The sequence below is a fragment of the Mandrillus leucophaeus genome, unplaced genomic scaffold (assembly GCF_000951045.1).
Source record: "Mandrillus leucophaeus isolate KB7577 unplaced genomic scaffold, Mleu.le_1.0 Scaffold18, whole genome shotgun sequence".
NCBI classification, from domain to species: Eukaryota; Metazoa; Chordata; class Mammalia; order Primates; family Cercopithecidae; genus Mandrillus; species Mandrillus leucophaeus.
This window is the reverse complement of record NW_012101809.1, coordinates 5016842-5041958: the sequence shown is the minus strand read 5'-3', so window position 1 is coordinate 5041958 and position 25117 is coordinate 5016842. Positions and strand designations below refer to the sequence as shown.

Genomic DNA, 25117 nt, shown 5'->3' with positions numbered 1-25117 from the left:
AAGGAGGAGGTGGCATGTCTCCACCAATCTCTGGCTGTCACTGGCTGGGGCACTAGTTGGGCACCTCCAGGTTTCCTTGGGCCAAATGTAAACCCAGTGCCAGAAAAAAAAGCCCTCAGGCAGACAGTCTGAGCTGTTTTTAGTGAGCAGCCTTTAGAAGATAGTGGTGAAAGGCCGGGTGTGATGGCTTAAGCCTGTAATCCCAGCACTTTGGGAGGTCAAGGCGAGCAGATCCCTTGAGGTCAAGAGTTTGAGACCAACCTGGCCAACATGGTAAAACCCCATCTCTACTAAAAATACAAAAATTAGCCGGGCGTGGTGGTGGGCACCTGTCGTCCCAGATACTCAAGAGGCTGAGACAAGAGAATCGCTTGAACCCAGGAAGCTGAGGATGCAGTGAGCTGAGATCACACCACTGCACTCCAGCCTGGGCAACAGAGTGAGACTCCATATCAAAAAATAAAAAAAAAAAGAAGACAGTGGTGAGGGCTGAGGGGAGTGGGCGGGGCACAGAGGTGTCTGTTACACCTGGCATCCAGGGCCACCCTCGGAGAAGTGTGGGAAGATGGTAAGAGTGATGGTAGATTCTGCACCAGAAATCAGGCACAAGGCCCAAGCCTCCCTGGCACAGAGGCTGAGAATTATAAGGGAACACGTGAATGACTTGGTGAGTGCTACCATTTTGCCACAGCGTACACCCCCATAGGGTTTGGCTGGTGGAGAATGTAGCATTTTATCTTTCTTAGGCAGAGACTTCATACCTCTGATAACCCAGCCTACCAGCACCTGAGATACCTTGGCAGCGCCATTTGCTGTTGGCTCCTGCCTCCTCCACTGCCCCAATCTCTGGATGCTCCAACAGCTTCTGGTTGAGGGCAGCGCCCATTGGAGCACCCCACACTCACACTCTCCTACGCAAATTGTGCATTTTCCTAAAAGTACGGCACTCGCTCTCCCCAGGAGCCTCCTTTGCATGCTGCTTTTCATGACACCCCTAACTCCTCCAAACCAGAGGGCACTCACCAGCTGTGCCCTCTGGGTGCCTGGACAACTGCCCCAAGGCCAGGAAGGAGGAGGCGAGTGTACATCCCACAGTGTTGACCATGGCTGAGTTTGCCACCATGCTCCAAAATGTGTGTGACATCCTGCTTTTTATTCATTTAGTCGTGACCTGGGAGTTATAGGGGAGAGATTGAGAAGACACTAAGCACTGATAAGTGCACCACCAAAGACCCCTACTGAAGTTAAATAAGCCCTCAAGAGTCCACCATAAGCCCTCAAGAGTCCACCGCCTAACGTCCAGAACCTGTGAATATGTTACTTTCCATGGCAAAATATGTTACTTTCCATGGCAAAAGGGGCTTTGCAGATGTGATTAAATTATGGATTCTGAGATGAGGAAATGATCCTGGATTAGCCAGGTGGGTCCCTTATAAGAGGGAGGTAGGGCCCGGCATGGTGGCTCACGCCTATAATCCTAGCCCTGTGGGAGGCTGAGGGGGGAGGATCACCTGAGGTCAGGGGGTCCAGACAAGCCTGGCTAACATGGTGAAACCCTGTCTCTACTAAAAATACAAAAATTAGCCAGGCATGGTGATGCACGCCTGTAGTCCCAGCTACTCTGGAGGCTGAGATAGGAGAATCGCTTGAACCCAGGAGTCAGAGGTTGCAGTAAGCTGAGATCGCACCACTGCACTCCAGCCTGGGCGACAGAGTGACTCCATCTCAAAAAAAAAAAAGAGAGAGAGAGAGAAGTAGGAGGAGGGTGAGAGTCAGAGAAAGAGCTATGATAAGGGAAGCAGAGGTTGGAGGAATGCGATGTCACAAGCCAGGGAATGCGGGTGTCCTCTACACAGTAGAGAATACGAGGAAATGGATTCTCTTCTAGAGCTTCCAGAAGGCACAGCCTGCCAGCCACTTGATGTTAGCCATCCAAGATCCATTATAGGCTCCTGACCTCAGAACTACAAGAGAATAAATTTGTGTTGTTTTAAGCCACTGTACTTGTGGACATTTGTTACAGCAGTAATAGAATACTAATACAAATTTTGAAAATGCACTACTGAAGCTCAGGTGTGGAGATGATCACTATTATTATTACAGTGTTGTAAGGATGGTTCATGACCACTCCTTGTGTGCCTGGCGCACTGCGAAACTCTTGACCTGCCCAGCTGATTGAATCCTCACAACCACCCGGGAGGCAGGCGCTATCATCCTCCACATTTCACAGATGAGAACGCTGCGGCGCCCAGAGGTTAGATGACTTGCCCAAGGTCCCTGGCTAGTGTGTGGCCGGGCTGAGACTTGAACCCAGGTCACTGGCTGGGTTGCTCTTAGCTCTGTGACACAGCTTCTTTTGTTTGTTTGTTTGTTGTTTTTTGAGATGGAGTCTCACTCTGTCACCCAGGCTGGAGTGCAGTGGTATGATCTAGGCTCACTGCAACCTCCGCCTCCCGGGTTCAAGCGATTCTCTTGCCTCAGCCTCCTGAGTAGCTGGGATTACAGGTACACACCACCACACCCTGCTAATTTTTTTTTTCTTTTGTATTTTTAGTAGAGACGGAGTTTCACTGTGTTGGTCAGGCTGGTCTCGAGCTCCTAACCTCAAATGATCCACCCGTTTCAGCCTCCCAAAGTGCTGGGATTGCAGGAGTGAGCCACCACACCCGGCCGGCTTCTTGGTAAGAGAAAAACTTGACCATCGAGTGGAAGAAACAAGGAGCGAGTGGGTGGGGCCTGGATGTGGTTTTGGATGGGCAGTGAGGCACGACCGTGTTCCAGGAGAGCAGCAGCGTGAGGGAAGGGTGGTACCCAGGAGCCCAGGGGTGTCCCTGTGTCCAACAGCTTTGGCCACAGTAACAAAACATACCACAGACAACAAACATTTATTTCTCACGGTTCAGGAGGCTGGAAGTCTGAGATGAGGGTACTGGAGGCTGGGTTCTGCCTTCTCACTGTATCCTTGCAGGGTAGAGGTCCAGGGTCCAGGGTCCCTTCTATAAGGACACCAATCCCATTCACCAGGGCTCCACCCTCATGGCCTAATCACCTCCCAAAGGAGGTGTATCCATGATGGCATTGATATACAACACTGGGCCACAGGGAGGGAACTGGGAGATGTCCATAGGATGCCTGGTGAAAAAAAAATAAGATTACGTTTCTTTATCTTATGTAATTATGATAGGGAAAAAATGAAATATAAAGTATTAAGAAAGATTTGTGTAAAACATCCATATGAAACCTCCTAAACTTCTCAAAATGAGAAATGAGCTTGCTTCGGTGAGCACTTTTTAATATCAGGGGGTTTTTTTGCATGAAATGCCACAGGCAATTCCTATTCAAGGCTCTTTATTTTATTTATTTATTTATATTTTTGAGACAGAGTCTCGCGCTGTCACTCAGGCTGGAGTGCAGTGGCATGATCTCAGCTCACTGCAACCTCTGTCTCCTAGGTTCAAGTGATTCTCCTGCCTCAGTCTCCCGAGTAGCTGGGATTACAGGTGCCTGCCACCACACCCAGCTAATTTTTGTATTTTTAGTAGAGACAGGGTTTCACCATGTTGGCCAGGCTGGTCTGGAGCTCCTGATCTCAAGTGATCCGCCCATCTCGGTGTCCCAAAGTGCTAGGATTTTAGGCGTAAGCCACCATGCCTGGCTCATGAAGGCTCTTTTTTATTTTTTATTATTTATTATTATTTTTTTTTTGAGATGGAGTCTCGCTCTGTCACCCAGGCTGGAGTGCAATGGCGCAATCTCGGCTCACTGCAACCTCTGCCTCCTGGGTTCAAGTGATTCTCCTGCCTCAGACTCCTGAGTAGCTGGGACTACAGGCGCCCGCCATCGCGCCCGCCATCACGCCCGGCTAAGTTTTTGTATTTTTAGTAGAGATGGGGTTTCACCGTGTTAGCCAGGATGGTCTCGATCTCCTGACTTTGTGCTCCACCTCCCTCGGCCTTCCAAAGTGCTGGGATTACGGGTGTGAGCCACCGTGCCCGGCCTCATGAAGGCTCTTTAATGATTTCTTCAAATGTTGGATAAACACCACCCACAAAAAAACTTAGCCCAAGTAGGTGATCATTTTTTTTTTTTTTTTGAGATAAGGAAAAAATACAAAAATCAGCCGGGCATGGTGATGCACACCTATAGTCCCAGCTGCTTGGGAGCCTGAAGTGGGAGGATGGCTCGAGTCCGGGAGGTAGAGGTGTAGAGGTTGCAGTGAGCTGAGATCATGCCACTGCACAGCAGGCTGGGAGACAGAGTGAGACCCTGTCTCAAAAAAAAGAACTAACCCTCACTCTACTCTCAATGACAACTGTAATATTTTTTTTTTTCGGGCATACAGACTGGGTCTCTCTATGTTGCCCAGGCTAGTCTTAAACTCCTGGGCTCAAGCAATCCTCCCTCGTTGGCCTCCCAAAGTGTTGGGATTACAGCCGTGAGCCACAGTGCCCACCCTGCAACCAAAATTCTTATGATAATGAGAACGATTGATTGATAATCTAATCAAACTGTCTTATATTGAGTATTTATTATTGTTATTATTATTTAGAGACGGGTCTTGCTCTGTCATCCAGACTGGAATGCAGTGTTGTGATCGTGGCTCACTGCAGCCTCAAACTCCTGGGTTCAAGTGATCCTCCCACCTTGGCCTCCCAAAAGTGATGGGATTACAGGTGTGAGCCACTGTGCCCAGCCTCAAGTATTTTAAAATAACACTGCGCTTAGAATTTGCAGAATGTGTATATGTGGTTAGAGCAGGCAGTGTGGGCGCTACTAGAAAGGCACGTTATCTACAAGCAGGGAGCTATGTGCAATATACAAGACAGAATTCCAGGTAGCCCCCTGAAACCACCCCTCCTGGTTTCCTGGACCACCCCAAGCCCACCCCAGCTCTGGCATCAGCTCACACCTGCTGTTGGCCACGCATACGAACACTGCAGATGTGCAGGGTAGGTCACCTCTATCACTGGACCTCCCTCATCCTGCCATCCACCTATGGTGTTCCATGGGGAGCCTCTGCGAGGGTCTTCCAGAGGCTCCCAGCCTGGGGGCTCCAACTGCCCCAAGCCCAGCCTGACAGCAAGGGGAGCAACATCCTTCCCCACTGTATCCTATTGGTGACAATCCAGCATCTCCACCCAGACCAGCAGAACAGGAACCTGATTCGCCCAGAAGAGGAAGGCCAAAAAACATTTCCTGACCCCTCCTCCACCCCCAACTCCCACTCCCACTCCCACGAGAGGGCTAGCCTGGGTTCCAATCCCACTCCTCCACCTACCAGCTGGGTAACTCTCAGCTGATAACTTAACCTCTCCAAGCCTCAGTCCCCACCTCTGTAAAATGGGGATGGTAGTACCTGTCCCATGGGATTGTACGAAGGTTACACAGGCAATGCTTGTAAGTGCCTGGCATAGGGCTCCACCCAGGGCAAGCCTGGGTCACTGCTGGTTCTGGTCAGTGATACAGAGACCCTCAGACACAAAGACCACTAACGTGATCACACACACACACTGACACACAGATGCAGAGGCCCAAAGGCACAGTGAGCTCACACGTGGGCATACACATGGGGAGGCACAGATCTGTGGGCCCCATGGAGATGTCCTGGCCAGGCTCTCTCAGCCCCAGACCCCACTCCTTTTCCCAGACAGGAGACATCCCGCTGGAGCTGGATCTGACCTGCCCTTGGGAGGTCAGGGAGAGCCCTGGGCATCAGAGCGAGCACGCTTAGCTCCTCCTCTTTGATGTGTCTGTGAAGGAGGGCTGGCCAGGTTTCTGCAGCCACTCTTGAGGCCCAAACTCCAGGCATGAAACCCCATCACCCCACCCATTTAATTTTTTCACCCCCTTGCTGTCCGCATGCAGACCCCTTTATTTTTTGATTGGGGAAGTAGAGGTCAGAGGTGGAGCCAGGAAAGGGTTTGCCATCCACAGCCCACAAACACACAGGCACACCAGCAGAGACACAGGCAGGCCAACATAAGGACTCCTGCAACACATTCACAGGCCACAGCCCCTGCCCAGGCAACCTGTCAAATCCAAGTCTTCTGCCAGCAAACCCAGGACGTTTCATTCTACACCATGTCCACATTAGCACCATCCCCCCAACCACCACTGCCATCCCCTCTGTGACCAATATCCCCATGACCACCAGCAGCACCCTCACTGCAGCCACCGCCACCGCAGCACCACACTGTCATCGGGGAACCGACGGAGGAGCCCTCTGGGATTCTGATACAGCATGGAGGAGACCCCCAGTGGGAAGGGCAGAAGGAGGGCAATGAGCTTCCTAGGAGCTCAGAAGACAAGGTCCGGGAGCTCTGGCCCCTGCAGCAGCCCTGGACTCTCCAAACTGCAGCCCTGCTGGAGACAGTGTCTTCCCAGCCTGTGTCTGAGCCTGCCCTCTCCCACCTCTCCCTCCCTCCCTCCCACACCCACAGAAAGTTGGTCCCTAGCAGGTGCTAGTGCTGGAGGTGGAGGCGGCTGCAGAGAGAGAGAAGCCCAGGAGGGAGGGGCACAATCCTGGCTGAACGCACAGGATTGGTCAATCTGCACCCTCCTGGCCAGCACCTGACTAAAGATTCCTCAAAGCGACAGTGACCTCAGCCTCTGCTCTGAGCTCTGCTGGTCCCAGCCAGGAGCGCCTGAGTCATGAGGTGGGCACCCAGTGGGCAGGGTGGGCAGCAGGGGCCCTCTCGGAGGCAGCAGTGAGTTGGGAAGAAGAGGCCAGGCCCCGCAGGGGGCACGATGGACAAGTTCCGGATGATCTTCCAGTTCCTGCAGTCCAACCAGGAGTCCTTCATGAACGGCATCTGCGGCATCATGGCCCTGGCCAGTGCCCAGATGTACTCGGCCTTTGACTTTAACTGCCCCTGCCTGCCGGGCTACAATGCGGCCTACAGCGCGGGCATCCTGCTGGCGCCACCCCTGGTGCTCTTCCTGCTTGGCCTGGTCATGAACAACAACGTGTCCATGCTGGCCGAAGAGTGGAAGCGGCCGCCGGGCCGCCGGGCCAAGGACCCCGCTGTGTTGCGCTACATGTTCTGCTCCATGGCCCAGCGCGCCCTCATCGCGCCCGTCGTCTGGGTGGCTGTCACACTGCTTGACGGCAAATGCTTCCTCTGTGCCTTCTGCACTGCCGTGCCAGTGACCGCACTGGGCAATGGCAGCCTGGCACCCGGTCTACCTGCCCCTGAGCTCGCCCGCCTGCTGGCCCGGGTGCCCTGCCCTGAGATCTACGATGGTGACTGGCTGCTGGCCCGAGAGGTGGCTGTGCGCTACCTCCGCTGCATCTCCCAGGTGAGGGGGCCGCGTGGCCTCAGGCTGGGTCTCACTGGCAGATCAAGGTCCCTCTGGGAGGGCCCTATCCCCCTACCTCTCAAAATGGGGCCTCTGCTCAGGTGGAGCTCCGAGGTGTGGGGGGCATCTTCCCAACTGAGGCTGAAGGCACAGCCATGCGTGTGCCCTCAGCCCAGGGCCATCCGGAGAACGTGCTTTGGCTCTCTCTGTCCAGAGGCTTCTGGTGAGTGGGCCTGACCCCTGTCCTGAGATCCCCAGAGTGGACCTGCATCCCCATCCTGATCTCTGAGCTTGGAAGCTGGAGGAATTTGCATCCTTTCCCTCTTCCGGGCCTCGGCAGTGGTGAGGCCAGTGGGTGGCTAAACCATTTGGGTACATTTCCCTGGCAAATGCCCCCATCTGGTGTGTCCCTGCTGGGGAGTGGGAGCTAAGGACCAGGGTGTCCTGGAAGGGGGTGCGTGGATGAGAGAGAGGCCCTGTTGGGATGTGATGGAAAGACAGGTTGGAGAGCCCATTGACGGGTCAACCAGAGCGAGGGTCCTCCCCAGCCCTGCTCCCACATCCTCTGCCCCTCCACGCTCACCCATCCAAGCCTCTATGGCCTTCTCCAACCCAGTCAGTGCTGTGTGGGGAGGACCACCCAGGCAGCCCACCCCCACAGCTGGCAGACCAGGTGCTGTCAGGGCGAGGGGCTGGGACCAACCTGCCCTGCAAGGGCTGGAGAAACGTGCACACTCTACCCTGGCAAGTCCAGACACTCCTGGCTTCCCGCTGTAGCAGGGGCCTCTCTCCTGGGAGGCCTCCATCACCACCCAGATGGCCCTGGTGAATGTCACGCTCTGAGCATCCAGACTGAACTCTACTTCCCTCTCCTCCCAAACCTGTGCCTCCTCTCCTGTGGGCACTCATCCCATCGTCCCCAGCCTCAAGGCCTTGGCAGCTGTCCCTCCACCTGACCTTTAAGCCACCACATCATAAGCTGAGTGGGCCCCAGAGGGTGCAGGCTGCCTGGCCTATACACGTTTCATTTGGCCTTCAGAGACTGAATTCTAGATCCAACTTTAGAATTCGTTGGCATGTTCTGAAAACCAGAATGGGCCAGGTACGATGTGGCTCATGTCTGTAATCCCAGCACTTTGGGAGGCCAAGGCAAGAAGATCGCTAGAGCCCAGGAGTTCAAGACCAGCCTGGGGAATATAGTGAGATCCTGTCTCCAAAAAAAAAGAAAAACATTAGCCAGGCTTGGTGGCACATGCCTGTAGTCCCAGCTACTCAGGAAGCTGAAGTGGGAGGATTGCTTGAGCCTGGGAGGTCAAGGCTGCAGTGAACTATAATTGTGCCACTGCACTCTGGCCTGGGTAACAGAGCAAGACCTCTCAAAACAAAACAAAACAAAACAAAACAAAACAAAACAACAAAGTATATAAAATTAAAATAAAAATCAGAATTTTTCACATAAAAATCAGATTTTCAAGTTGGAAATCCAGAAGATCCAGCCCGCATGTACTCCTGGAACAGCCTGGGGTGCCCCCAGCCTGTACACACGCTCAGTGGCTCCCCACCCTGTCTGCTCTGTCATGACTTGCCCAGCCCCATGATAGGCATCTGGGCTTGCCCTCAGCCCCAGTCCTGATCTGCCCAAATGCTTCTCTGTGCGGCTGGGGCCTGACCCTGAAGCGTGGGCTGGGGAGCGTCCTGCCCCGTGCCCTGCAGTGAGCTGACAGAGCAGAGTGGAACCAAGTGCAGGGTGCTCTTCAGCGCAGAGTTTGAGTTCTTGCCTGATTTGCCTCCATGACCCCTGAAGGCCCAGCTCGGAACCGACACAGAGGAGGTGCTCGCTTGTCACTGGTGACAATACCAGGAGCCAAAGGAGAGGTTCAGGACTCAGAGGAAAATGGGCCACTATGGCCTGGTGAGATCAAGGAAGGCTTCCTGAAAGAAGAGGCACAGTAAGTGAGGGCCTATTGGCACAACAGTAATGGTTAATAGTCACTGAGCACTGGGTACCAGGCACTGAGCTAAGCTTATCACATTCAGTCCTCACAACACTCTGAGATAGGTGCTACCACCAGCTGCATTTTATAGGTGTGGAAACTGAGGCACGGAGAAGTTGAGTGCTTTGCTCCTGGTCAACTAGTAAGTAGTGGAGATAGCATTCAAACCAAGCAGCCTAACTCCAGGGTCTGCCCACTTAACTCCTGGACTCTGTGGGTGCCCCGCCAGCATGGCAGGTGCTTTACCCACATGATCTTCTTTCCATGAGGTGCACCTATCTCCATTATTCCCATTTCTATGCCCGTTTTACAGATGAGGAAATGGAGGCCAAGAGGCAAGCTCACTTGCCCAATTTGTGCTCTTTGAGCTAGAAGTGCTGGCAGAGAGAGTGCTTTGGGAGTCTGAACAGGCTCGGAGGCCCAAGGACAGTGCCCCGTGACTCTCTCTCGTCTCCCCACAGGCGCTGGGCTGGTCTTTCGTGCTGCTGACCACACTGCTGGCATTCGTGGTGCGCTCTGTGCGGCCCTGCTTCACGCAGGTCGCCTTCCTCAAGAGCAAGTACTGGTCCCACTATATCGACATTGAGCGCAAGCTCTTCGACGAGACGTGCACGGAGCACGCCAAGGCCTTCGCCAAGGTCTGCATCCAGCAGTTCTTCGAGGCCATGAACCATGACCTGGAGCTGGGTCACACCCACGGGACACTGGCCACGGCCCCTGCTTCCGCGGCTGCCCCCACACCCCCCGATGGTGCGGAGGAGGAAAGGGAGAAGCTGCGTGGCATCACGGATCAAGGCACCATGAACAGGCTACTCACAAGCTGGCACAAATGCAAACCACCTCTGCAGCTGGGCAGGGAGGAGCCACTGCTGATGGGCAACGGCTGGGCTGGGGGCGGGCCCCGGCCTCCGCGCAAGGAGGTGGCCACCTACTTTAGCAAAGTATGAGGCGTGGCCAGCTGAAGAGGCAGGAATGGGGATCTGAGCCCACAGCCCCTCCTACCCCCAAACCAGGTGGAAAAATGAGGGGTTTCAGTACTGGGCAGTAGTCTCCTAGGCAGATCCACACTCCCTAGCACTCGCCTGCCCATCGGAGGCAGGACATTTGGAACTGCAAGAGGATTTGATACCTTCAACTGTGACACTGCCCTGGATGGCCCTAGGGCAGTGGGCCCATGAGCAGTATTAGTCTAAAGGGATCGGAACTGTCATGGCGGGTACAGGGACCGATGGCTCCCCTCTGCCCATCCCTTCCCAGGCTGATGTTCACCGTCTCCTCCCAGGTTTGACAGACATCCCTGCCCCTGGTTCATTCTCTTCTGTGGCTTTTCAGGGCCTCTCTTCCTTTACGCTCAGGGCTCAGGGAGTGGGAATCATCCCAGCGTCTCATGAAGTGGGAGCCCTCTGATTTGGGCAAGTATGTCCTAGGTGAGACTGTGTGGGCCGGGGTGGGTCCATAAGGACATGGCACATAGCCCACCTGGGGTGACACACCTGGGGTGACAGGCGATGAGACAAGATGTCAGAAGCTAGGTTCACACGGAAGAGGCCAGAGTGTGTGGTCACCATGGGGGTCACGTGACAATTGTCCGGGTGGACTGAGTGTTTATTTAGCACCAAGCACAAAAGTCCTCCTGTAGAGGGGTCTTTGAAAACCACCCTAATACCCCCCTCACATCCAGGTCTCAGGGGGAAATCAGACCATCCCCAAGGCTTGAGAAGTTAGACACAGAAGCTGAAGTCTCTCCATTTTTCTTAAAGACCCACCTCTTGGGGATGAAGTTCTAAGAGGCTAAGAGGAGTTCCGAGGCTGTAGCCCAGGTGGGATGAGGGGGGAGGACAGCAGCATTAAACAGAAAGCAGCTCAGATTTGAGTGAGACAGAATTGGGTCAAATGCTGTCCCTACCACTCACAAACACTGTCCCTGGGCCAGCTGCATCAATGCCTGTGCCTTAGTTTCTTCATCTATACAATGAGGATGAGCCCCACCCGCCCCCATCATGGGGTTGCTATGTGTAAAAGCACATGGCACATGGTAGGCACCCAGCACAGGGTGGCTAATGTATTTGTTGATTTCTGAACCCAGGGACTTCTGTCCTCCTCCCCTGGGCAGGGATGAGAGACAGTAACACAAATACTCAAGCTTCCATCTTGTTGAGGAGGAAGAAACAGAGGTACAGATAGGTTTCTCAGCACCGCCCTCAGCTCTGAGACATAAGTCCCAAGCATCTAAGAATTGATTTTGATCTTGGCATGATTCCATCCTTTTTTATCCATCCTTCCCTCTATTCCCACTTCTGGGGTCCAGTTTCCCTCCTCTTAATTCTTTGGGAGGAGCTGCTCAGATCTTCATGGGCCAAGGTGGGCTGGGAGGGCCCTTCCAGGAGGTAGGAGTTGGTCTGGGCCCTAAAGTCAGGGAGGATTAGGATGAGCAAAAACAAGGTGCATCTTGGTGGACGAGGGTGCTTCCAGTGTGAAGAGATGGCCCGGAGGTATCAGGAGGTACGAATGTGAAGGACAGCAAAGCTTTGGGTCAGGCACACGTGGGTTCAAATACCAGCACTGTAGGACTTGTGGCAAGTCACCCAGCCACTCTAAGCCTCAGTGTGTCTGTCTATAAAATGGATATTAGAAGACCTGCTTGGCCAGGCGTGGTGGCTCATGCCTGTAATCCCAGCACTTGGGAGGCCAAGGAGGGAGGATCACTTGAGACTGGGAGTTGGAGACCAGCCTGGGCAACATAGCAAGACTCTGACTCTATATAATAATAATAATAATAATAATAATAAGAAGAAGAAGAAGAAGAAGAAGAAGAAGGAGAAGGAGAAGGAGAAGGAGAAGGAGAAGGAGAAGAAGAAGAAGAAGGAGAAGGAGAAGGAGAAGGAGAAGGAGAAGGAGAAGGAGAAGGAGAAGGAGAAGGAGAAGGAGAAGGAGAAGGAGAAGGAGAAGGAGAAGAAGAGAAAGTCTTCTTTTTCAGACCCGGGCTCAGCGCGGGTCTGATGGCACCCTCCCCTGACCCTTGCGGGGTCTCCTTCTGTAGCTTTTGCCCCGCGAGGGTCAAGTATGTGGGGTGCTCTTGAAACTGTCATGGGGGGAAGGTCTAGGTCAGATTTATAACTTTTTTTTTTTTTTTTGAGACGGAATCTTGCTCTGTGGCCCAGGCTGGAATGCAGTGGCCGGATCTCAGCTCACTGCAAGCTCCGCCTCCCGGGTTCACGCCATTCTCCTGCCTCAGCCTCCCAAGTAGCTGGGACTACAGGCGCCCGCCACCTCGTCCGGCTAGTTTTTTTGTATTTTTTAGTAGAGACGGGGTTTCACCGTGTTAGCCAGGATGGTCTCGATCTCCTGACCTCGTGATCCGCCCGTCTCGGCCTCCCAAAGTGCTGGGATTACAGGCTTGAGCCACCGCGCACGGCCTTTTTTAAAATAAAAAAAAAATTTTTTTTTAAAGACCTGCTTTTCAGGATTGTGGTGAGGATAAAGGAAGATAACTTTTAGGGAAGGATCTGGGACTGTGTTTAGCACATGCTGGGATCTGAAACAAGCAAATAAACAAGCAAGCAAACCCCAGTACCTTTTCTTTCCTTCCTACATATGGTTAAGCCCAGCTTAGGGAGGCCAGCGGGTCACTCAGCAGCTCCACCATGATGGAACCACGTGCACTGCAGAGCTGACAGGTGTCGGGGGTCCTCTCCCTCCATGCTAAGGGTCATCTAGCTTGTCCATAGACTGTCCTCTGCAGCATTCCTGACCCGTGACGCTTCAGCCCGCATCTTGACCACTTTTAGATACAGGCTGGGCAGCTCTGATTAGTACAAAGGGCTTCCTTCAGAAACCTGCCTCCTTGTAACTGCCACCCACCAGTTGAAGCTCTGCCTGCAGGCCCCGGAGAATCTCCAGGTTCCTGAATTCAACCCTCAGCCCTCCAGGGATCCGAAGCAGGTCCCGGGGAGTTAGCTGACTATGGGTCAAAGAGCCAGCACTGGGGATGGCTTGTCCAGTCAATGATCCGACCGCTCTGAGGGAGAAGGGCCAGAAGAGGGTGGGGCCCTGGCCCTGAGCATCCTGCAGGGCTCAGCGCGGGTCTGACGGCACCCTCCCCTGACCTTTGCGGGTCTCCTTCGGTAGCTTCTGCCCCGCAGGGGTCAAGTACGTGCGGTGCTCTTGAAACTGTCATGGGGGAAGGTCTAGGTCAGATCTCCCCAGTGCCTCCACACCCCCACATGGCCCTCCCGACTGGTCCCACTGGTGTGGAGCCCGGCTAGGTCCGGGTCTGGGCCGAGGGCGGAGAGCCAGCACCGCCCAGGGAGCGCGAGCAGCGGGTCGGTGGGACGCGCTGCAGCTGCAGAACAGGCACCTCAACTTCCTCTGGGCTCCTCTCCTCTCGCTCCGCCCGCTCTCGGGGCCCGCCCTCCTCTGCCTGGTGGCGCCGGGAGGCTGTTTTTCCACTCACTGGCGCGCAGACTCCATCCCACTGTTTTCTTCTCTCTTTTCTGGAGTTAGATTAGTCTGAAGCCGCCACCAGCCCCAGGCCCCCGTGCAGAAGAAAAGCAGGAGGGAGTGGCGGAGGCTGCCGCTGCCCTGCGCCTTCCTCCCGGAGGCCACTTGGAGAGTCCAGCCCCGCGGAGGCCATGGCCACAAGTGCCCACAGCTGGCCCCAGGTAAGGAAGAGGCCCTCCCTGGGGTGTGCCAGCTGTCAGGGGAGCATGGTGGAGCCGGTCCCACGCTGCCCAGAGGGAGAGAGGCCCCTAGCTGAGGTTCCCTCCACCCGGTTGAACAGGGAGCAGTCCTCCCCTCCCCGAGCCGCCAGTCTCCTGTCCTCACTGATGTTGGAGGAGGTCCCACTAGGGGTCTGGATGTGACCCATCCTTGGTCTGGGGGCAGTGGTCTCACAGGACGACCTGACCCATCCTCTGCTCACCACCCACCCTGTGCAGGTATCTTGTACCCCAGTTTGAGCCAGTTTATGAACCCAGAGCCTCCACAGGGAGCTAATTAGAAGCCTAGAAGCCAAGAAGGGAAAAGGATGGGGCAGAGGGGACTGACTTTAACCCATTCATCCCCAGCAGTGACGCAAACTGCCTTTCCCAGGAAGTTAGACTGGAAGCTCCAGGCTGTGAAGTGGGGGAAGAATCAGACTCCTCCTCCTCCTCTTCCTCCTGTTGTTGCTCCTGGTCCTCCTCCTCCAGCTTCTCCTTTTCTTGGAGCCCACGTGGCCACATGGCTCTGCCTGATCCCGTCTGGCAGCCTCCTTGGCAGGGACGGAAGGGCTGATCTAGAAGGGGTGATCCCTCCATGAAGCATGGAAGGGAACAGGGCCAGGTCCCTCCCTGTCTGCCGTTCACCCCATCCCTCTACTCCCTGGCTTCCTCTGACCTGGGGAGTTTTGTTTTTCACCCTCCAGATGGGGAGGATATGGGCCACACCCTGGCCTGTCTCTCAGGCTTGTGTGGGTGGAGGCTAGGAAGGGAGCTGGGCTAAACTTCGCTGTTGCCCGAGGCCATGGCCACTTCCCGGCAGGTTGCCAGCGTCGCTGCAGTCCAGACCAAGGCAGAATAATCTCCAGATGAGCTGGTGGCACCGCTGAGCCTTTGCTCTTACCAGGGCTTCCTGTTGCTGGCAGGCGGGGTGGAGCCGGGCCGCTGGGAGGCTGCTGGATAGGAGAGGGGGTCACGGCTGCGGAAGAGGAGGTTCTTCGGGACACTCGCGGATGGACACGGCAAGGTCAGTAGGAGACAGAAAAAAAGAGGGTTCACTTAGCACAGAATCACCCTTGTCCTCTTCCCAAGTCTCCTTAGGTTGTGGTTAGAGGTCCTGCTGGGGCACCTCTGTATTTGTTTGGCCTCAGCAAGGCACTTTATCCTCTTCAGGTCTCAGTTCCCTGAGCTTTGTGGGCAGGAGAATCGTCCCCCACGCCAAAGACAAGATAGGGTGGGAGAGATGGAGAGTTTCACACAGAGCACAATCAGGCATCTTTTATTCTTTCCTTTCCCTCCAACATCCCTAGGAAAGAGCAAGGGTCAGGACGATTTATTCTCTTTTCACTGATGAGGAAACTGAGGCCCAGAGAAAAGTCATGAAGCGTGATCAGACCCTGAGGTCTCCAAAAAGATAAGGTCCTTGCGAACTCCAGGGATTCTGGCGTCTTGCCATGCCCACCCCAGCCCACACGGCAGGATCCTGTCCAAGTCCCTTATCCACCCGGACACTCTCTAGCTTTTACACCCTCAAGGCTGAGGCCCTGAGGACACGCCGCGGATCCAAGGAGTCCGTGGCCCCTCCGCTAATGTGTGCCACCTGGATTCCCACAGGGAAAGCCAGTCAGTGCCACACATGCACTAGCACCATGGGCCACCCCCAAGCCCTACCCCAAGAGAAGCTCATGGTGGCAAAAAGAACCTAAGCATTTGAGGCAGGTCAGCCAAGCTTGAATCTCAGTCTGCCTCTCATCTGTGACCCTGGCGAGTCACTCGTCCTCGGGAAGCCTTCACTTTCCTTAGGGCACGGCGGGCACACAGCTCGACGTGGGACTGTGAGGATGGGAAATGAGGGGTGCCAAGTGCCCTGGAGAAACTCAATGAACAGTGGCAACTGTCACTTCCCAGGGCCCTGTACTCCTTCCTTTCTCCCCAGCCTGGCCACACTAGCGTCTTCTTCAACTCCCGGTTTTCAGAGGGAAACACTTATCAGTCATCTGCTCCACAGGAAACACCAGGTCAACCACAGTTGGGGATAAAATAGCACAACCACACCCTGCCGTCCGGCGTCTCCCAGCCTGCGCCCCTTCCTAGTACCACCAGCAACTGTCAATCCCGTCTCCTCCTGCCTCCTCTCCTGCAATCCACCCCGCCACGACCGTCACCATGGCAGCCCTGATCGCAGAGAACTTCCGCTTCCTGTCACTCTTCTTCAAGAGCAAGGATGTGATGATTTTTAACGGGCTAGTGGCACTGGGCACGGTGGGCAGCCAGGAGCTGTTCTCTGTGGTGGCCTTCCACTGTCCCTGCTCGCCGGCCCGGAACTACCTGTACGGGCTGGCGGCCATTGGCGTGCCCGCCCTGGTGCTCTTTATCATTGGTGTCATCCTCAACAACCACACCTGGAACCTTGTGGCCGAATGCCAGCACCGGAGGACCAAGAACTGCTCTGCTGCCCCCACCTTCCTCCTCCTAAGCTCCATCCTGGGCCGTGCGGCTGTGGCCCCTGTCACCTGGTCTGTCATCTCCCTGCTGCGTGGTGAGGCTTATGTCTGTGCTCTCAGCGAGTTCGTGGACCCTTCCTCACTCACGGCCAGGGAAGAGCACTTCCCATCAGCCCACGCTACCGAAATCCTGGCCAGGTTCCCCTGCAAGGAGAACCCTGACAACCTGTCAGACTTCCGGGAGGAGGTCAGCCGCAGGCTCAGGTATGAGTCCCAGGTAAGGAGCTGTGCAAAGGGAAGGTCCTCTTCCCTAGTGGTGGCTGGTGGGAGGTCCGGGGATGGCCTAGTGCTGAAACTGGAGTTGGTCCTCAGGGGCTGAGGTCTGTGGGAAAGCACTAGGTATCAGGGCTGGTTAACAGGTGCGTGGTGGGGCAAGGGCTATTTCCAGACACAAATAAGAGTTTAATCAATTTTTTTTTTTTTTTGTACTGTAAATCTCACTTGTATATGACCAAATTAGTTTTAAACATTAAAGGAACATTCTTCTGGCTCAGTCTGGGCCTTAATTCCAATCACAGATAAGCCCCTTACCCCAGCCAGATTGAGCGTGGACCCCCGCAAGCCACCCCAGAAACATCTGTGATGGGCCCTTGACAGTGGAGTGTGGCTGGCTCTGGAGATGAACACATTCCTATCCCAGGAAGGGCCCAGTCCAAGCACTGAGTCAGCCTCAAGTGTTGCTGACTTAAGGGGAGTCCCTTGGGTCAGGATGGAGTGTTGAGTCAGGAGATGCAGTTGCTGTCCTGAGCCTTAGCTGGGCTCTGAAGGAGAGGAGGTTGGTCAAGGGACAGAAGGCAAGGGAAGAGAACTGGGGAGTAGCAGAAAATCTCAGCTGCAAGGGTCAACTTAGAGAAGCAGGGGGTGAGGGAGAGATAGGAAGGAGAACAGGTTTCGTTTCGTTTCTTTTTTTTTTTTTTTGAGATGGAGTCTCATTGTTGTCGCCAGGCTAGAGAGCAGTGGTACGATCTCAGCTCACCGCAACCTCCGTCTTCCGGGTTCAAGCAATTCTGCCTCAGCCTCCCGAGTAGCTGGGATTACAGGCACGCAGCCACCATGCCCAGCTAATTTTTGTATTTTTAGTAGAGATGGGGTTTTGCCATGTTAGCCAGGCTGGTCTCAAACTCCTGACCTCAAGGGAGCACAGGTTTTCTAAAAGGTTTCTTCTCTGGGTAAATAAGATATAAACAGAGGCCAGGCGCAGTGGCTCACACCTGTAATCCCAGCACTTTGGGAGGCCAAGGCGAGTGAACCACTGGAGGTCAGGAGTTCGAGACCAGCCTGGCCAATATGGTAAAACCCTGTCTCTACTAAAAATGGAAAAATTAGCCAGGCGTGGTGGCAGGCACCTGTAATCTCAGTTACTTGGGAGGCTGAGGCAGGAGAATTGCTCGAACCCGGAAGGTGGCGGCTGCAGTGAGCCGAGATCACGCCACTGTACTGCAGCCTGGGCAACAAAGCAAGACTCCATCTCAAAAAAAAAAAAAAGAAAAAGAAACATAAAGAGAGAAAAGGTTGGAGACAGCACCAGAGCTGGAAGATGGTAGACAAAGAAATGATACTTATTTGATGCTGATCAAATGCCCCCAGGTCTCTGTACAGGAGCAAATGGTGAAATAAGGATGACCTTGCCTGTCCTTGCCCTCCAAGTGTTTCAGACAAGCACGTGTGACCTCCAAACAAGGCAGATGGTGATGAAAGGAACCAGGCCACAGGGGATTCAGGGAAGGCACACGTGCTCCCAGAGGGGCCTTTGAAGGCTTCCCAGAGGAGGCATCTGAGCTGAGCCTGGCAGGTTGAGCTGGGTTTTGATGGCATGAGATGATGGCAGGGGAAGGAGGTGCTCTTAAGGTAGCAGGGGTGGCAGCAGAAAACAGGCTAAGTCTAAGAGCAACTACAGCTTGAGTTAAAGGGGGTAAGCAAGCGATGGAATCACAGCCACAAGGACCTGCTTCCCTTATACAAGCGGAACTTGCTCCTTCTCCATTTGCTCTGGGGGGTAGGGCTCAGGCAGTTCCTTGCCCCTCCTGAACTGTGCCCATTCTCTGGCCAGCTCTTTGGGTGGCTGCTCATTGGCGTGGTGGCCATCCTGGTGTTCCTGACCAAATGCCTCAAGCATTACTGCTCACCACTCAGCTACCGCCAGGAGGCCTACTGGGCGCAGTACCGCGCCAATGAGGACCAGCTGTTCCAGCGCACGGCCGAGGTGCACTCTCGGGTGCTGGCTGCCAACAATGTGCGCCGCTTCTTTGGCTTCGTGGCGCTCAACAAGGATGATGAGGAGCTGGTTGCCAACTTCCCAGTGGAAGGCACGCAGCCGCGGCCACAGTGGAATGCCATCACCGGTGTCTACTTGTACCGTGAGAACCAGGGCCTCCCACTCTACAGCCGCCTGCACAAGTGGGCCCAGGGTCTGGCAGGCAACGGCGCGGCCCCTGACAACGTAGAGATGGCCCTGCTTGCCTCCTAAGGAGCTGCTTCTCATGCTCTTTGTAAATGGCACTACTTGGTCCCAAACTGAACCCCACTGCTTGCTCACATCCGTTATCAGAAGAGGATTTTTTAAAAACCGTTTTGGCCAGGGGAAAGGACCACAAGGCAATCTGTGGTGTGGAGAGACCCAGTAGACAATGGAAGCCCCAGCCAGCAGGGCCAGGTGACAGTGAAGCTCACCAGTGGGCTCCTTTATGGTACTTTGCGCAGTTAACGTGTCTAGCTGCAAAGATGTGCCTAACGCAGCAGTGCACCACTGGGAAGCAGCCTCCAGTGCAGCCTCTGGCCTTATTTTATATATTTAAATTTTTGATAAAGCTTTTCTTACTAAAAGGAGTAATCTGGTGTCTGCGTGATTGAATGGGCACGCCACAGCAGGCTGGTGGTCATGGGGCCAGGCCCAAATCCTATGCCGTGTTAGGGAAGGGGGCAGGACTAAAATGGCCCACAGGGTGGCAGCGGTGCAGGGAGTGCCAGGGGTTCAACACAGGGGAAGGCCCTGGGGCTGATGATCTCTTTGCAGTTGGGTTCCATTATCTGATTTGGTGTGGGGAACAGATGAAGCCTGGCCTATCTCAGAAGGAAACACAGTCTGAAATTTCACGAGTCAGAAGATTCCGTGCTCAGTGGGCAGGCCCAGAACTAGCTCTTGTAACCGAGTGCTCATGCCCAAGAAGCAGGCCAGCCCCAGCTTCTCCTTCCTCCCATCCCTGCCCGCCACCCCCACCACCTCTAAAACCTTTGGATGCTCTCCCTTGGCCCTGTCCGGCTTCCTGGCATATGACTCAGTCATTTCCCACGGCAAAGCTCTCAAGACACTTAAAGCTCTGCCAGAGAAAACTTTTAATTCCCTCAGGACCAAGCCAAAAAAGAACTGGCTTCAACAACTAGCTAGGTCTGTGCTGGCCTCCAAGACCTTGAATAGCCCAGATATGGAGAGGTTAGGTAATGTGGCCATGGTGGGCGTGGCATGAGATATCATCAGTTCACGCCAACACCCGTGGCTTTCCTCAGCAGCCCAGGTTTCTCCATTTTCTCCTCTGGGCTCTGAATATGTCCTCCTGTCCCAGACTCACAGCCTCCACTAAAGGGCAGAAGGTACCAGTGGGGCTGAGGCTGAAGGAACACCCAGAGACTCCAAGATAGGAGGGGAGGGCCACTCCCTGGAGCCTACTGACCCCCTCTGGCTGGACTGACAGCCTGCCAGGGACAAAGCAGGATCCTGACCACAAGACCCTCGGGAGTAGCCCCTCCACTCTTGCTCCCCAGAGGACTCCCCTGGAAGAGGGACCCTCAGCTTTTCTGGGAATCCAGGGGCCTGCTGCCCGCAATCCCCAAGCGGCCTCAGATAAGGAAAAAGATAACAAGTTAGTACTGAAAATAAAGCAAGCAAAGAGGAATTAAAAACAATCTCAAATTCCTTTTCATCCTGACAGGATTCCCCCAAGGGTGCTGCAGAAAAAGCAGCATTTAAATAGCGTCCTGAAGCAACAGTCTTCCAAGTGCCCAGGCACTCGAGATGGAGCCGGGCTGGCCCACTGCTGACAGTGTCCAGCGGAGCCAGCCTGCCACTAGTCCTCCAGCACTGAGCTCTTGGCCTCCACATACTCCAGGGCCTTGGCCTTGACTGCCTGCACATCCTTCTCTGTGCCATGCTGCTTCTCGTAGTCCAGGTAGCGCTTGAAGAAGAACTTCATTCTCTTGGGGGCCAAGCTCAGATGAATGACCCGCTCAAAGATGTCCCTGTTGAGGAAAAGCAGAGCGGCATTTGCCTCTCAGTACCAGGCCACATGCTTCCTGGCGAGCACTCACCCACTTGCTCTCAGCCCTGGAACCAGGACCCTCTCCCATCCAAGACTCCCACTTCTACCATTATCCTTATTAATCCATGATGAATTCCCATGATGCCCTAGGGAGAGGCACTATCACCCTCATCTTCCAGATGAGCAGACGGACACCCAGAGGTAAGGGACTTCCCTGCCTAAAGCCACACAGTGATCAGGACAAAGCTACTGGGATGGGGGACACAACAGTGAGACACATACATAATGAGCTTTTCTAGGAGAAAAGCTCAGCTCACTGAAGGGCTTGGGGGAGGCACCTGTTTTTTGGACCTCAGTCTACTCATCTCTAAACCCTCCCTGTCTTGTGGAGATGCTGGGGTCAAAAGCAAGAGAATGCCTGTGAAAGTGGTCTACAATGAGAGCCAGGAACAGTTAATTATGAGAGAAACTCGAGTCTCTTGACCAGGCTACCTCCTACCAATGCCGGCCTTTGAGGCAGAAAGAAAAGTTGAAGAAGTGAATGTCACTGGGCCTAAGGCATCACGTCAAGCTGGTTTTCTAGATCAAGTAAGAGGGCTGGGATGCTGAGAGCTGCTGTGGGACCAGTGCCTACCACGCCCTCCCCTGAGGAACTCGGCCTTGGCCGGCTGCCCCACTCACCGGACGGCCTTCTGGCTGCCGTGCTTGATGGTCATGTCAATGTAGACTGACCAGACATCTGTGCGCTTTGGGTAGGTGCTCAGCGTGTTCTCAAAAATGGCTTTGGCTCGCTCTGCATCCCCCAGCTGAAACTCAAGCTGGGCAAACTTGGCAATGACATCCACATCTGCAGGGAGAGGACGACGGCTCAGAGACCCAACAAGCAGACAGCCCGCCTCACCACAACACCGTGTTCCGCAGGGTCAGCATGAGCCTGCCTCCCTGCTCTTGGGTCCCAAGACCCAGGCTGTGACAAGAGGGACAAAGCCCCAAAAGGAAGGTGGGGTGGGTTTGGGGCCAAATACACAGATGGGCACTGCAGATACACCACTCTCTGGGCACAGAAGAGGTGGGGGATCCCAAGGGCAACAGAACTAGTGCTAACTGCATTTTGTTCCTCCATCTTTTGGAGCCTGGCATTTGAAATGTAACATGCACTGTTATGCTCAGGGGCACAGAATCGACAGGCAAGAAGAAAGCCCTCATAAGGCTCTCCTGACTTAGAATAAGCAATGCCAGGGCCAATCCCTACTCCGATCTTGGAGTGCTCATGGGCTTAGGAGCTGGGAATGAGCACTCACGCTCCTTGCTGGGCAGGCACTCCAGGGCTCGCTGCAGCACGCGGTGACTGGCCCCAGCCTGGCTCCTCCGCAGAAGGAAGGCACCGTATTTGATCCACACAGCTTTCTCCTGCCGGAAACGCTTCAGCATCCGGTTGTAGAGTTCACCAGCTTCCTGTGGGAAAAGACAAGGCATGCTAAGGAGAGTGTGATATTACAGAGGGGACAAGACAGACGAGCAGCAACACTCACAAGAAGCTAGACTTGGGGCTCCCAGACACACTCTCAAGGCCTAATGCTACAGACCTGAGAGGAGCGGGAGGGAGGCTCAGAGAAGGGCACAGTGGACAGGGGAGTCCCTGCTGATCCACACCCACAGGAGGGCGGTCCTAGCCTAGGAGAACATGAGAATGACAAGCGAGAGGGAGAGACGCCAGAGCGGATGCTGGGCTGGGACGTCCCCTTCTGTCTGTGGTGCCCTGCCAGCAGCCCAAGGCAGACACACCAGGGGTCCACTGCCCCTTCGCTTCCAAAGCCACTCTCCCTCACCTTGACCCCGCAGGCCTGAAGAAGAGGTGAGGGAAATGACTTCTCTTACTTGGAAGATGGGGAAATTGGGGCCCCGATGTTCGGTGGCAAGCCCAGAGCAGGACTGGACCCAGAACCCCAGGGGCTCTTCCCTGAGACTGTGGCCCCTGGGACTCCCAGGAGTTCATGTGTGGCCCAGCCTCCTACCTGGAATTTCTCTGACTTGGCGTAGATGTCAGCCAGGTGGAGAAAGACTTTGAGAGGCTCATTGTACTGCACGGCTCGCTCGAAGACCTTGGTCAGGGACTCCTGAGAGCCATACATGTTCTCCAGGTTCAGCAGAGCCACCCACACGTTCAGCTTCTCCTGCTCCTCTCTGGAGGGAGAGCAGTCAGCACATGAGCTCCACAAAAGACCAGTGAGCCTCCCGCCCCATCCAGGGAGACCCAGGAACCATCTCCCGCTCCCAGGCTCTGTGTCCTCAGATCCCACCCCAAATGCAGACTCTTAAAAGGCTGTGTCCCCACCACAGCTCCCACAGTATTAGGAACCCCTGCTCCCACCCCAATGGCTGGGTCTGAGGCTCTCCTGGATTCTGCCTCCATTCCTGGAAAGGATGCCCACCAGATCCCAAACAGGCCTGAGGTTTGGGCTGGACGCAGTGTCCTGGATCTGATTCTCTCTTCAAACTAAGAGGATGAAGCAAAGGACTGCCTTCCCTCTTCATCAGACCTCAAAAACTCCCTCTCTGGAAAACCACCTACAGGGATCTCCCCCAGGTATGCAGTGAGCTCTTTTCTTACTGTGCTTCTGCTCAAACTGGTTCCCTCATATAAGTGTACAGACTCTTGTGAAGGTTAACCTTAGCAGTTTCAGAGAAGAGGACTATCAAATATAAATGAGTGGATCTGTTTCACAGATGGCCACACCTATGGCAGAAAGCCTGGGGACCCATGGGCCCCTGGTGGCAGCCACCCAAAACGCTGCTGGCCTGCCTAGGAGGAACTACCCCACAGGCTGAGACACCGCCCAGCCCAGAACGTGCGGAGACACAGTGTTCCCTGGGGCAAAGCTGAGACCTGAAGGAGATGGTCTTAAGGGCCCTCTCGGCCACGGCACGGGCCTTCTCGATCTCCGTGGCCTGCAGGTGGAAAGCCATGTACTGCAGCCACAGAATGGAGCTGTTGGGGGAGCTGAGCACTAGTCGGTCAAAATCATCCGCAGACTCTGGCTGCCGCCCAGGATCCATCAGCGCCTCCTCAATGCGGGACAGCTCCTTCTCTGCCTTCTGCTTCTCCAACTCCCTTTCTTTCTTGCTTTTCTTTTTCTGCTATGGAAGGCAGAAACACAGTGAATCATCTGCTCCTCAAGGCCTAGGGGAGGGCTGTGGTGGAAGCCACGAGCTGGCTGGGCAGCCCAGGGCTCTATATTCTCCCCCTGGCCTGGGAATGGCCGCTGCCCCCTCCCCTACCCACCCAGGAAGACACCCAGCCTAGGAACAGAGCACAAGAGACTGACACCAAGGGGTCCCTGCAAAAAGGACATGCCCTGCAAAATACAGCACCGTGGCTTGGTGTGGCTTCTCATCCTCCTCGCTGTCTGAGCTCTCTGCTAGAGGTGGCAAGGCCGGGGTCAGAGAGTCTAGTCCCACATTCCAAGCGAAGCCTGAGGACAGCTGCAGCCGGGGCACTTCTGCGGGCTTGGTTTGCTTCTCCTGGAGGAACACAGAGGTGCTGAGGAAAGCACCTGGCTTAGGCTGCTCCCTGTTTCCCCGCCCCAGCCCACCTGGAGGAGCACAGACTCCTCACCAAGCCCAGAGACCCTTCCTCTCCTCTCCTCTCCTCCCAGGCCATGCCAGGCCCCAGCCCACTGGGGCAACGTTATAGCAGTGACATAAACGTTTAAGTAAATACATTTGTTTAGGTAACAAAATTTTCACACACACACATGCATATGCATACCCATATATAAAATAACAATAGAAGCCAGGAGTGGTGGCTCATGCCTGTAACCCTAGCACTTTTAAGAAGCTGAGGTGGCTGATCATTTGAAGTCAGGAGTTCAAGACCAGCCTGGCCAACATGGCAAAATCCCCTCTCTACTAAAAATACAAAAATTAGCCAGGCATGGTGGAGCATACCTGCAGTCTCAGCTACTCGGGAGGCTGAGGCATGAGAATTACTTGAACCCAGGAGGCAGAGGTTGCAGTGAGCTGAGTGCACACCACTGCACTCCAGCCTGGGTGACAGAGCGAGACTCTGTCTCAAAATAATAAAAACAAAAATAACAGTAGAGCTGGGACAGAGATATGACAAGAATTCTGAGGGTGGCAGGGAGGCCCTGCCCAAACAGGTATGAGCCATCCCATACCCAGTCCTCTCAGCCCAGGTATTACTATTCTCATCTTTTGGAGGATACAGGCTCAGAACAACTCAGCCTCCTCTTTATCTGCCCAGCCTCCTAATTTAATTCAGTTCCACCCAATAAACATTCCTTAGAATTTATTTTATGCAACCTTCTCTGGGTAAAAAGGGTCCCTTGTCCTCAAGTTGCTGATGGTCA

General features: G+C 54.5%; 3 protein-coding genes across 5 annotated transcripts in view; 2 read left to right on the top strand and 1 right to left on the bottom strand.

Moving 5' to 3' along the window:
- The first annotated feature begins 6604 nt into the window (after nucleotides 1–6604).
- Nucleotides 6605–12116, top strand: CALHM1 (calcium homeostasis modulator 1). The gene is made up of 2 exons (XM_011977502.1): nucleotides 6605–7299; nucleotides 9755–12116. The coding sequence occupies exons 1-2, from the start codon at nucleotides 6748–6750 to the stop codon at nucleotides 10238–10240; spliced, it is 1038 nt and encodes a 345-aa protein (XP_011832892.1). The 5' UTR covers nucleotides 6605–6747; the 3' UTR covers nucleotides 10241–12116.
- Nucleotides 12117–13355: 1239 nt separating this feature from the next.
- Nucleotides 13356–19320, top strand: CALHM2 (calcium homeostasis modulator 2). 3 transcript variants are annotated; one of them, XM_011977501.1, is made up of 5 exons: nucleotides 13356–13442; nucleotides 13797–13954; nucleotides 14898–15017; nucleotides 15526–16711; nucleotides 18545–19320. In XM_011977501.1, exons 4-5 carry the CDS (start codon nucleotides 16157–16159, stop codon nucleotides 18959–18961), a joined length of 972 nt encoding a protein of 323 aa, XP_011832891.1. In that variant the 5' UTR covers nucleotides 13356–13442; nucleotides 13797–13954; nucleotides 14898–15017; nucleotides 15526–16156; the 3' UTR covers nucleotides 18962–19320. The 3 variants fall into 3 exon arrangements, with proteins under 3 accessions (XP_011832891.1, XP_011832889.1, XP_011832890.1); XM_011977499.1 differs by lacking the exon at nucleotides 13356–13442 and having other exon boundaries at nucleotides 13678–13954; nucleotides 14814–15017; nucleotides 15999–16711; XM_011977500.1 differs by lacking the exon at nucleotides 13356–13442 and having other exon boundaries at nucleotides 13705–13954; nucleotides 14917–15017; nucleotides 15999–16711.
- Nucleotides 19321–19809: 489 nt separating this feature from the next.
- Nucleotides 19810–25117, bottom strand: part of PDCD11 (programmed cell death 11) — a 60378-nt gene continuing 55070 nt past the window's right edge. The window contains exons 30-36 of the mRNA XM_011977537.1: nucleotides 24926–24959; nucleotides 24120–24340; nucleotides 23635–23882; nucleotides 22763–22931; nucleotides 22049–22202; nucleotides 21429–21594; nucleotides 19810–20727 (exon numbers count right to left, since the gene is read on the bottom strand). Of these exons, the coding sequence (XP_011832927.1) occupies nucleotides 20556–20727; nucleotides 21429–21594; nucleotides 22049–22202; nucleotides 22763–22931; nucleotides 23635–23882; nucleotides 24120–24340; nucleotides 24926–24959 (1164 nt within the window). The 3' untranslated portion in view covers nucleotides 19810–20555. The remainder of the gene's footprint in view (nucleotides 20728–21428; nucleotides 21595–22048; nucleotides 22203–22762; nucleotides 22932–23634; nucleotides 23883–24119; nucleotides 24341–24925; nucleotides 24960–25117) is intronic.